This window comes from Eimeria tenella, genomic scaffold (genome assembly GCF_000499545.2).
Source record: "Eimeria tenella Houghton genomic scaffold, Eth_scaff119, whole genome shotgun sequence".
Lineage (NCBI taxonomy): Eukaryota > Apicomplexa > Conoidasida > Eucoccidiorida > Eimeriidae > Eimeria > Eimeria tenella.
In genome coordinates, this window is record NW_013541484.1 from 64,038 (window position 1) to 76,090 (window position 12,053).

The 12,053-nt window shown below is 52.5% G+C and overlaps 3 protein-coding genes across 3 annotated transcripts in view; 2 read left to right on the forward strand and 1 right to left on the reverse strand.

Moving 5' to 3' along the window:
• Window positions 1-281: 281 nt before the first annotated feature.
• Window positions 282-5,875, forward strand: ETH_00012555 (X-Pro dipeptidyl-peptidase domain-containing protein, putative; the record flags this gene model as incomplete). The annotated part of the gene is made up of 9 exons (XM_013373045.1): window positions 282-407; window positions 799-896; window positions 1,087-1,267; window positions 1,765-1,954; window positions 2,362-2,819; window positions 3,286-3,777; window positions 4,964-5,069; window positions 5,195-5,435; window positions 5,494-5,875. The coding sequence occupies 9 exons, from the start codon at window positions 282-284 to the stop codon at window positions 5,873-5,875; spliced, it is 2,274 nt and encodes a 757-aa protein (XP_013228499.1).
• A 1,634-nt stretch (window positions 5,876-7,509) lies between these two features.
• ETH_00012560 (Component of cytosolic 80S ribosome and 40S small subunit, related) lies at window positions 7,510-9,453 on the forward strand (the record flags this gene model as incomplete). The annotated part of the gene is made up of 4 exons (XM_013373046.1): window positions 7,510-7,512; window positions 8,208-8,304; window positions 8,507-8,910; window positions 9,169-9,453. 4 exons carry the CDS (start codon window positions 7,510-7,512, stop codon window positions 9,451-9,453), a joined length of 789 nt encoding a protein of 262 aa, XP_013228500.1.
• A 1,487-nt stretch (window positions 9,454-10,940) lies between these two features.
• ETH_00012565 (Thioesterase, related) overlaps window positions 10,941-12,053 on the reverse strand; it is a gene marked incomplete at both ends in the record, with an annotated part of 2,421 nt that continues 1,308 nt past the window's right edge. Inside the window, 3 exons of the mRNA XM_013373047.1 lie at window positions 10,941-11,191; window positions 11,285-11,414; window positions 11,770-11,970. Of these exons, the coding sequence (XP_013228501.1) occupies window positions 10,941-11,191; window positions 11,285-11,414; window positions 11,770-11,970 (582 nt within the window). The remainder of the gene's footprint in view (window positions 11,192-11,284; window positions 11,415-11,769; window positions 11,971-12,053) is intronic.

Consider the following 12,053-nt stretch of genomic DNA (forward strand, 5'->3'; position numbering starts at 1 on the left):
GCTGCTGCTGCGGGGGAGGGGCGGCGGAAGGGGCGGCGGGGACTCCGCAACACGCGCGCAGCGGCGGAGCCTTGGCTGCTGCTGCTGCTGCACGTGCGGGGGAAGTGGAACTGCTGCTGCTGCTGCTGCATGTGCGCGGGAAGTGGAACTGCTGCTGCTGCTGCTGCTGCTGCTGCGTGCTGCTGCTGCAGTTTCTGTTTTCCTTCGGAGGCAGCAGCGCAGTGCTGGGCCACGAGGCCGAGCTGGTGCATGCAATCCGGGGCCACAAACCCAACTGGAAAATGACAGCAGCAGTTAACAGTGTTCAGTTCCATGACGACAAAATTAAACTCGACGAACAAACAGAAGCAGCAGCAGCTTCCTTCGGAGTCACGCAAGACATCATGCAGAAACTCGCGGAAAAAAAGGTCCCAACGCCCCTCTCCTGCTGCTGCTGCTGCTGCTGCTGCTGCTGCACTTGCTGCTGCTGCTACTGCAATGCTGCTGCTGCAGCGCTGCTGCTGCTGCTGCTGCAATGCTGCTGATGCAATGCTGCTGCTGCAGTGCTGCTGCTGCTGCAATGCTCCTGCTGCTGCTGCTGCTGCAGCCCTGCTGTTGGCGCTATTTTGCTGCTAGTGCTGCTTAATTGAAATGTTCTTTTGTTGCGGCTGCTGCTCCGGCGAGCGCGGGAGAGCTAAGTGGTTTCTTTGTCTGAAATTCTCGTTTAAATGGATTAAATTGGATTTTAATGCCGAAATTTAATTTAATTGATTTAATTAATTTAATTTAATTTAACTTAATTTAATTCAATGCAAACAGGTCAGTTTGCTGGCGGTGGGCGGCTTCTGCGACTCGGCGACAGCCCGCGGCGCTATTCGGCTTTTCTCGTACATGAAGGAGCACGCGCCGGAAAGTCGGTGAGCGAAAGTGGCGAAAAAAGGAGGAAAGCAGTTAAAAAAGGATTTAAAAAAGCAAAAAAGAGAAATTAAGAGGATAATAATGAGATTGTGCATGCAACGATGCGTCTTTTGACCCCGAATAGTGCCGAATCGGCGTTTTCAGAGCAGCAGCAGCAGCAGCAGCAGCTGGGGTGTACGTACACCGCAGGCCGCAGCTCATCCTCGGGAACTGGAGCCACGGAGGGAGGCGCAGCTGCGACCCCTTTGGAGGATCTTTTTCTTGTTTTGAAAATGATTTATATAAAACCATTCTTCGCTTCTTCGACTGCAAACTTAAAAACAAATGCTGGGGCGGAGCCGAAGACGAACTTCCCGTCCATTACTGGCAGGTCCGTTCAGGTGTACAGACACCTCAAACTCCACACACAGACACCAGTGACTGGCAGCTAGCTGCTGCCTAGCTGCTGGCTAGCTGCTAGCTAGCTGCTAGCTGATATCTAGCTGGCTAGTAGCTGGCTGCTAGCTAGCTGCTAGCTAGCTGCTAGCTAGCTGCTAGCTAGCTGCTAGCTAGCTGCTAGCTAGCTGCTGGCTAGATGCCAGCTAGCTGCTGGCTAGATGCCAGCTAGCTGCTAGCTAGGTGCCAGCTAGCTGCTAGCTAGCAGCTAGGCAGCAATTAGCTACTAGCTAGCTAGCGCCGACGTTTAAGTAGCTAGCTGGCAGCCAGCTGCGCGCTAGCTGGCAGCTAAGCTAAAGCCGGGCATCTGTGAACAGCTAGCTAGCTAGCTGCCAGCTAGCTAACTAGCTGCCAGATAGCTAGCTGGCTAGCTGCCAGCTAGCTAGCTAGCTAGCTGCCAGCTAGCTAGCGCTTTGTTGTGGGCATCTGCAGCATAGCTACAGCAGAGCTGCAGCATTGCTGCAGCAGAGCTGCAGCAGGACTGCAGCAGAGCTGCAGCAGGACTGCAGCATGGCTCAGCAGAGCTGCAGCAGAGCTGCAGCAGAGCTGCAGCAGAGCTGCAGCAGAGCTGCAGCAGCAGAGTGCGCAGCAGCTGCTGCTGCGGGTTGGGGTGTACAGACAGGTGCTGGAGAGTGGCGGGCGTCGCGCAGTTTTCCGCCGGAGGAAGAAATGCAGAATTTGGATTTTCATTTATCAAATAAACCTTTAAAAGAAGCTCCTGAAGTTGAAGAAAGTAATTCAAAATAAAATAAATAAATAAATAAACTGATTAACGCCAGCAAAGGGCAGCCACGGGGCGTCTCGCTGCAGGCTTTTGTGCTGCTTGAAGGAATAAATAAATGAGCTGCTGCTGCTGCGTTTGCTGCTGCTGCTGTGTTTGCTGCTGCTGCTGTGTTTGCTGCTGTTGCTGCTGTGTTTGCTGCTGGTGCTGCGCTGCACTGCGGGTGGCTGGGGACTTGCTGCTGGCCCGTGGAAGTGTTTAGTTTTGGGTTTTGCTGCTGCGTGTTGGGGTGTACGTACACTGCGCAGCGGAAGAACTATCCTCTGCTGCAGCAGAAGGCCTCGAAGTCTTGGGGCTGCATGCGCATGCAGACGGGCTGGAGCATGCGCTGCACGACATAACACAGCGTGTGCAACTTTACGCAAGTTTGCTGCAGCTGCAGGAGGAGGCGGACGGGGCTGCGGAGGAGGAGGATCCCGCTGCAGCAGCAGCAGCAGCAGCAGCGCCGACGGGCGCGGCAGCAGCAGCAGCAGCAGCAGCAGTGACGCCCCTGAAGGCGCTCTTCGGCCTCCCCAAAGACCCCAAGCGAAAGCCCTCAAGGCTCTCGCGATTAATTGCTGCTTTTGTTGCAGCACTTTCTTTAAAAAGAATTCAAAGCAGCAAAACAAATCCCAAAAGCAGCAGCAGGATGCAGCAGCTGAAGCAGCTCTTCAAGAACGACAGCAACGCCTACCTGATGACTACAGAAGCAGCAGCCAGCTCGCCAGTGAGTGCAGAAACACAAAAGACTTTTAATTGAAACTTCAAAAAGAATTATTTCTTTTATTTATTTTAAAATAAAACCAGAAGCAGCAAAGAGCCCATGCAAGTGAGCAGCAGCAGCTTCCTGCCTTCGTGCAGCTCTCTTCCTTTCTTCTTTTTGCTTCTTTTCCCTTTCGCCGCCTCTCGACACATTTTAAACTGCTGCTGCTGCTGCTGCTGCTGCTGCTGCTGTCAGCCTTTTAACTATGAAGCCTGTGCGGTGTTGAATGGCAAAAGTGTGGTTTCGTTTTCTGTTGTTGAATCGGAGGCTCTTGGGCGGAACTTCGCATTCGGGCGGAGAGTCCGGAGGTTTTGTGGATGAAATTGCGAGTTTTTGGGTTTATTTTTTGAAATTAATTAAAATAAAAAGAAATAAATGCTTCTAGTCGGCGAGATCGCGGCGAAACGCGGGGTTTTTTCGGGTTTCGCAGGGGTATCTTGACTACGAAGTTGAATATTTGTCGTCGAGCGGGCTGTACTCGCGGTGGACAATAGCGCAGCACCCGTTTCGGCTGTCGGTGAACTACGGGAATCGTTTATACCCTAAAAGAGAGTTTCCGTCGTTCAGTTTGACGGTGGTTCCCTCGCTGCCGCCAGGAGAGCCTTCCGGGGCTGCTTCCGTGCTGCAGCTGCTGCTGCTGCCGGAGAAAAACGGGGCAAACGCGCAGCAAAACCGGCGAGAAAGCGCGGAAAACGCCGCCCAGCCCCCCCGCAGCAGCCTCTACCTGCAGCAGCAGCAGCAGCAGCGCGCCCAGCCGCTCTCCTTCCTCTCCCCCCCGCTGCTGCTGCCCACGGACTTCGTCGGCAGCGCCTTTCTCCAGCTTTCCATTCAAGTTTTCAACTGCAACGAACTGACTCTGTTCGCCTACTTGGAAGACGTGGACCTCCTCACGGGATACGCCCACTACGTCACCGAGGGCCAGGTAACGCTGCTGCTGCTGCTGCTCCAGCGAGCTGCTGCTCCTGCTCCAGCCAGCTGCTGCTGCAGCGAGCTGCTCCAGCCAGCTGCTGCTGCTGCTGCTGCTGCTGCTGCAACGAGCTGCTACCGCTGCTGCTGCTGCTCCAGCGAGCTGCTGCTGCTGCTGCAGTGAGCTGCTGCTGCTGCTGCTGCTGCAGCGAGCTGCTGTTGCTGCTGTTTTTGAGGTTCTGCTGGTTTCCTGGGGTGCTTCGGCCTGCTGTTGGTTCCTGATAAGGTTTGCTTGCTGCTGCTCGTTTGCTGCTGCTATTTTTTTAAGGCGCTGCTGATTTCACGGGCTGCTTCTGGTTGCTGCACTTGTGCTTTTGTTTGCTTCCTGCCGCTCTTCTGCTGCTGCTGCTCTTTTTAAGGCTCTACTCACTTCCTGGGTTTTTTCTCGGTTGGTTCTGTGATGCTTCTGCTGCTGCTGTTGCTGCTGCTGCTGCTGTTCATGCTGCTGCTGCTGTTCATGCTGCTGCTGCTGCTGCTGCTGCACTTTCCGTTTCGGTGTTTGCTGCAGCCAGTTGCTGAACTGCGCATTGCTAATTTTAATATTTGTCACTTTCTCTTTTCTCTTTAGACATTTTCCTTTTGGTTTTTTAGTGGCGTTTAAATGTTGATTGCCAGTTTGCATTGTCTGCTTCCGAAGAGTTGATTCTCATCTTTTCTTCTCCACTTGAACTCTGTCGTTCCTACTTCCTGAATGCCTCCGCGGGTTTGTTTCTGAAAACCCAAAACCCTAAACCCTAAAGCCTAAACCCTAAACCCTCAGGGTTTTGTGCAGCGAATGCCCTTCCTCTGTGCTTAGTTGTCCTTGGCTGTGTGGGACACGCCGTGGGCGCGCAATTTGAATTGGAGCAATCAAGCAAGGTGGAAAGCCATTTAATTTCTGTTCAGTTGAACTTCCAGACTTCTTACATCATTTAGAAAATAAGAAGAACATTATTTGTCGTTCGTGGGGTTTCTCCTGAGCGTGGTATGTGCGTGTTTCGTCTTTTTTGAATTTTGAACTGCTTTCTGTTCCAATTGCACTTTTTGGAGCGATTCTTCCGCCTCTTTGGCTCGCTCAGCTGCTGCGCCTCAATGATGCTGCTTCTTTCGTTCAGTGATGTTATTTATTTGAATTGTTGGTTTTAATTGCGCGCTGTTCGAAGGTTGTGGCTTCGAACCGTCCGCTGCAAGTCCGGAGCGACCTGCCGGTGGGCGCGTACGGGCGGGTGGAGCGGACCTTCAACAGGAAGGAAAACCGGCCGATCGACGGTAAAAAGCAGTTCGTTAGAAAGCATTTTTCGAGTAGAAGGAGTGCAGCGCTTTGGAGCCGCGGAGGGGGCGGCTCGGCGCTGCTTTCCGCAGCTTTCCGCCGCTGCGTGTGCCCTGCGCCGCAGAACGCGGCGAAACCGTCGACGTTTCCCTCAACTTCGAACCCAACGCCTGGACCTTCCGCCCCGGACACTCCCTCCGGCTTGTTCTCACGGGCAGCGACTTGGGAAACTTCCGGCTGCCGGTGGGGGCGGAGGCGCTGCTGCCTGCGGAGTGGCGGCTGCTGACGGGCTCCGCGCTGCTGTCCGTTCCCGCCCGGGTGCGGGGCGGGGGCAGCAGCGCAGCAGCAGCGCCTCGCACTTGGAAGTAAATTCGCTTTTTCGGGTGCTTCGTTTGCTGCCTTTCGGACTATTTCGAAACGCAGCGCAGCGCGAGCAACAATCGCCGCGGAACGGCTTCCCCTCGGCGCGCCGGGCCCCGGGGGCCCCGGGCCCTCACCGGGCCCGGGGGCCCCTCGAGGGCACCGCGGGGCCCCTGGGGCCCCTACAGGGCGCCGCGGGGGGCCCCCGCAGGCGCCGCGGGGGGCCCCCGCGGGACCCGAACGGGCCCCCGAAGAGACCGGGGCCCTTGGGCGCCCCCAAGAGGAGCTCTTGGGGAAGCTGCGGACCCCAGGGGCCCCCAAACGGACCCCGGGGGGCCCCCAGGGGCCCCCAGGGGGCCCCCGGGGGCCCCTTGGGGGGCCCCCGGGGGCCCCCATGGGGTCCGGTTCGAGGAAGGAAGAAGCTGGTTTGGGGTTTCGCCTTTGATTTTGAGTGTTTGTGTTTTATTTGCACAAATATAATTTACTATATTTGCTGCTGCTTTATTATTCTTCTTTTTATTTATTATTATTGCAACAATTCACTAAAAGGAATTTGTCTGGTGGCAGTTTCTCTTGGTGCAGTTGATTGTTTTGCAATTAATTGCAATTGCTTGTTTTAATTAATTAAAACAATTGAACAATTAATTGTCTTAATCAATTAATTAAAACAGTTGAACAATTAATTGTTTTAGTTAATTAATTAAAACAATTGTTAATTGTTTTGTTTTCCTTTTCATCTTTCAAACCCAACTCCTTCGTGTCCCGCTCAAGGCGGGCCATTTGCACTTAGCAATTAATTAAATTTGTCGAAAAGGCCTGCAGCAAAACCCTAAACCCTAAACCCTAAACTCTAAACCCTAAACCCTAGAAAGCCAGAGCAGCGAGGTAGGCAGGGGCAGCACACGCAGGTGTATAGACACCCAGATGAGTATGTCTCTCTTTGAGGAAATAAATTAAAAAGCATTTGACAGTTCTTTAATAATCCAAAATCAAAAAAGGATAAAATTAATTTCAACTTTTCCTAATATGCCATATTTGCCATTCTGCACTTGGCTTTCCGAGGAACGCTTTCTGGGGCGAAGCGACGAAGCAGCAGCAGCACCGCAGCAGCAGCAGCACAACAGCAGCAGAAGCAGCACAGCAGCAGCAGCAGCACCGCAGCAGCAGCAGCAGCACAGCAACAGCACAGCAGCAGCAATTGTACCCGTTCAATTGTTTTTAGTTTTAATAGGTGGTCTTTTTCAAGTCCAGAGAGTGCAATAGAAGAGTTAAAAATGGAATTATTTGTTTAATGCAACTATTGCGTTTGAGAGGAAATAAAAAGCCGGATGAGAAGCTTTTAGAAAAAGCTGAATAGATTAAAAATGAATTCAAAGGCTTTCCAGTGTATGGACACCGCAGGACATCGTAGTTCATTTGAAACCAGTTTGGTTCTTCACTTCTTTTGCATTTAACTCGCCAGCAATTCCCCCGCAGCTTCTGCTACTTTTAAAAAGGAAAAGACCCCCAAGAAAGCCGTCGAGGGTCTTTTCAATTATTCAATAAGTCTAAAGAGCTTTCCAGTTTCCCGTTTGCTGCTCTTCGCCTCCCGCTCATTCGCTGCTGCTGCTGAGCCTGAGTGCAGAGTTGAACAGCTCACTAAACAGTTAAATAAATCTGATTAAAACTTAAAAAGAGATTTAAAGGACTTCACAATAAACGGAAGTCCCTAAGTTCCTTCAACTTTTCTGCTTCTTAACGGTACAGATCAGCAGAGGCGCTGCTGGGATGTGCTGAAGGAGGCGAGTTGCAGGTGAGTTGCTGGGCCTGTGTTCAGTGTGAAATAGAAGCATCTTTAATGTTTGAATTAAAAAGGAAACAAGAAGGAAACTGCAGCAGAAGACATTTGTGAAGCGCGGAAGCTGCATGCGGGCTGCTGCTGCGGGTTGGGCTGCGGGGCTGGGCTGGGCTGTACATACACCCCAACACTGCTGCGCAGCCGCGCGCAACGCCAAGCGACGGGAACATGAGACTTTCTGCACCTTTTTGGTCTTTTCTTCGGGGTCAGCGGAACATTTTGGGAGTTAGAGGCCTGCAAAGATGGTAAGACTGAGGAGTTTCGTGCGGAAACGCCTCGGGAGGGCGCGCCGGAGCCGCGGAGCAGTCGCCGGGATTCCGCGGCCGATCACCCCGTTTAATCCTTTTTCCTGACTATTTCCGCTTCATTTTGGCTTCTATAATTAACTTTTTTCGCTAATTCTTTCCCGCTGGCCAGTGGGGTGTCGCTTTTTCCCGCGAGGATTGCCTGGCTGGGCTCTCCCCCCACTGCATGCTGCGGGGCTGCCGTGCACTTGAATTTTCGCGAATTTTCCGGTTTTTTCGCTTTTTTGTTCAAATTTTTAAATTTATTTCAAGATCTGAGGCTCCCAGCTCGCTGGGGGAGAGCAGAGGGGGCTGACCCAGCCAAATCTGCAGCAACGGACTCTTTTGCAGATTTTGACGCAGTCTTTGCTGCACCTGAAGAAGGCCCAGAGTCCTTCTCTACGAAGCCCGGGCTCTGCAGCAGAACGGCCAGGGCCGGGGCTTTCGACTTGGAGTGTTTTTCCATTCCATAATTTCTTTCACTTTTGCTCCAGTATCTTATTTTTGCGCTATTTCTTTCAATTCAGCCGTTATTTCTTTGAATTTCGCCACTATTTCCTTTATTTATGTCTGTATTTCCTCCGTTTACGCTTTTGTTTGGTTTAATTGTGCTTTATTTGTCTCGATTTTCTTCATTTATTCTTTTAACTGCACAGGCTCGCGGACCGAAGAAGCACTTGAAGCGGCTCGCCGCTCCATCCCACTGGATGCTCAACAAGATCACGGGCCACTATGCCCCTCGCCCCTCTCCTGGTGAGTCTGCTGCTGCTGCTGCTGCTGCAGTTGCTGCTGCAGTTGCTGCTGCTGCAGTTGCTGCTGGTGCAGTTGCTGCTGCTGCCGCTGCCGAGCGACGCGAGCGCGTTTGGGCGTCGCTGAAGTGGCTCTGCGTCGCAGGGTCCAGGCTGGGGGCGCAGGGCGCAGGGTTTAGGGTTTAGGGTTTAGGGTTTGGGCGCAGGCCCGCACAAGCTGCGGGAGTGCCTGCCGCTGGCGATTCTGCTGCGGAACCGACTCAAGTACGCGCTGACCTACCAGGAGACGAAGCTGATAGTGATGCAGCGGCTGGTGAAGGTGGACGGGAAGGTGCGGACGGACCAGTGCTACCCCGCGGGGTTCATGGACGTGGTTTCGCTGGAGAAGACGCAGCAGCACTTCCGGCTGCTGCTGGACACCAAGGGGCGCTTCGTGCCGCGGCCCATCAGCGCGGAAGAGGCTTCTTACAAGCTCTGCAGAGTGAAGAAGGTGCTGATCGGCCCCAAGGCCATTCCTATGCTGGTCACCCACGACGCCCGCACCATCCGCTTCCCCCACCCCAACATCAAGGTCCACGACACGATCCGCCTCAGCATTGCGGACTCCAAGGTCAGTTTTTGCTAATTTGAACAAACATTCCTTTTCGCTTTTCGTTTCGGTCCGCTTTCCGCGCTTTCCCGCAGCTTTCCGCGGAACGCGCGGCGGCGCGCTCGGGTGTACGGACACCCGCGCGCGCCGCCCCGCGCCGCGCGGAAACGGGAAAATAAATGTCGCCGGCCGCCGCTGAAAATTTGCAAATAAGAATTAAACGCTAAATTGCGCGGAAATCGCGGGCTGGAACTTGAAATGGGGCTTTCGTTTGCGCAGATCGTGGACACGTACAAGTTCGAAGTCGGCAACGTGGCGATGGTCACCGGCGGCCACAACGTCGGCCGCGTCGGCACCATCGTCAACAGGGAACGCCACTTGGGCAGTTTCGACATTGTGCATCTTCGGGACTCGCGGGGAAACGAATTTGCGACGCGGATCAGCAACGTGTTCGTGATTGGCAAGGGCGAGAAGCCCATGGTCTCGCTGCCCAAGGACAAGGGCATTCGCCTCACCATCTTCGAGGACCGCCAGCTCAAGCTCAAGAAAAACGCGGGACTCTGACCGCGTTCTGCGCCGGCGCGGGGCCACCAGCAGCAGCAGCAGCAGCAGCAGCAGCAGGCAGCGGCGCCCGGGCGGAGCGGCTGGCGAGGCTTGTAAGTGCTTTTCTACGCAGCACTCCTTCCTGCTGCTGCTGACGCTTCAGAGGCAGCTTGGTTTGCCTGCCGGACTCAAATCATTTTGTGCTTCACGGGGAGCTGTTGCTGCTGCTGCTGCTGCTGCTGCTGCTGCTTAGGCCTTTGCAGTAGGAAAGCAAATGCGAGAAGCCGCACAGGAACTGCGAGGCTAGTTGGACATAGCCGTTTTAGTTTAGTTTTGTTTATTATTTTTATTATTATTTTCAGTTTTTATTTTTAGCTCTAAAGTATTTTGCTTTCATTGCATTCAAGTTGCACTTCGCAGCAGCTCCTTGCTGCAGCAGCGGAGCGAAGGCGCAGCAAGTCTGCCATGTAGTTTTAAAAGATGAATTTATTTTAATTCAAAAAAGAATTTACAATTTAAAAGGTTAATTCGTTTGGAGATAAATTTATTTTGGGAAAGAATCTATTTAAATTAAGAATTTCCACTTTGGAAAAGATCGATTTCTATTTAACCTTGAAAGAATTTACATTTAAGAAGACATGGATTTTTTTTAATTCAAAAGACTTTGCATTTAAGAAAACATGAGTTTATTTTAATTAAAAAAGAAATTCCTCTTTGCAAAAGAAATCAAGTTCAATTTTGAAAGAATTTGCATTTCAGAGATGAATTTATACTTCAGAAAAGATGAGTTGTTTTTAATCAAAAAGAAATTTGCATTTTACAAAACATGAATTCAAATTCTCTTTTAACTAAAGGAGAATTTACATTTCAGAGAAGATGAATTTACTTAAATTAAAAAGGGATTCACATACACGAAAACATGGATTTGATTCAATTAAAAGGAGTTTCCACTTTATGAAAGATGAAATAAATTGAATTAAAGAGGAATTTCCACTTTAAAACAGATGAATCAAATTGAATTAGGAACTTACACTTATAAAGGGTGAATTCAAATTAATTAAAATAAATTAGAAAATAAGAATTAAATTGAACTAAAAAAGAATTTAGAAAATTAAATTTAATTGAAAGGAATTTCCACTTTGGAAATAATTAAGAAGGAAGTCGGTGATCAGTTCGGGTCGAAACGGAGAAATAAAAAGCAAGACCCCACCTGGGTCCCTGCACTGCATTTCCCACCGCAGCAGCAGCAGCAGCAGCTCTGTGAATTGCTGCTGCTGCTGCGGCTCTGTGAATTGCTGCTGCTGCAGCTCTACGAACTCCTGCTGCTGCAGCTGCTGCTGCAGCAGCTCTATGAACTCCTGCTGCTGCAGCTCTGTGAACTCCTGCTGCTGCAGCTCTGTGAACTCCTGCTCCTGAAGCGGCTCAATGAACTGCTGCTGCAGCAGCAGCAGCAGCTGCTGCTGCTGCGCGCCTTCACCTGCGTTTCCCGCTGCTGCTGCTGCTGCTGGTCACTGCCCGTACTCTATGGCGAGCAGCACGCCGTCGAGAACTTCAACGATTTTGTTGAAGAAGTTTTTGCGGCCGTTGGGGTCGAAGACGAGGCCGTGGTCTCCGTCTAGGGTTTGGACTTGGGGGCCTGCTGCTGCTGCTGCTGCTGCTGCTGCTGGTTTGCTTCGCAGCAGCCGGAACCACCCCTCGAAAAGGGAGTTGTCTGCCAGCTGCAGGTCCCTGCTGCCGCGGAAGACGGAGCAGGGGATGTCTGCAGCAGAAGCAAAAATGGCTCAACAGCTTTCTCTACCTGCACCGCAACAGCAGCAGCAGCAGCAACAGCAGCAGCAGCAGCAAGACGCACCCAAGGGCGTCAAGTCTGTGGGCTGGTACTCATCCAGCATGTTGTGGTCTGCGCGCAGCAGCGGCTCGTAGGCGGCCCACATGTCTTTTTGAAAGAGCACTTCGTTGCAGTTCCACTGCCGCAGTTGATTCTGCAAAATGAAATTTAAATTAAAAATAAATTCAAAAAAATGCATTTTCCACCCCGCCTCTCCAGGTGTACGTACACCCCACCAGCAGCGCGAGGTGTACGTACACCCCAGCAGCAGCAGCAGGTATACGTGGAGGAGGCCAGGTGTGCGTACACCTCCGCTCCGCCAGGTGTCCATACACCCCAGCAGCGCCGCGAGCTGTCCGTACACCGCAGCAGCAGCACTTGGTGTACATACACGGCAGCAGCAGCACTTGGTGTCCGTCCACCGCAGCAGCAGCACTTGCGCATACAGCGCAGCAGCAGCAGCAGCAGCAGCAGCAGCAGCAGCGGTTCGTACGTACAGCGGAGCGCACCTGGAAGGCGGCAGTGTCGAGGGCAGCAGTGGCGGTCCAGGGGCGCCTGTGGGGCGGCAGGTCGGGGCTGACCATCGCAGCAGCAACGAAGTGCAGCGGCAGCAAAAGTGCTTCCAGCTTCGCCTGCTGCAGCACTTCGAAGGCCAGCCAGCAGCCCATCGAGTAGCCCACCAGCACGTACGGGCAGCAGCCCTTCGAGATCTGCACACCGCACCAACCACCCACTGCTGCTTCCGCTTGCTGCAGCAGCAGCATCAGCAGCAGCAGCAGCAGCAGCAGCAGTA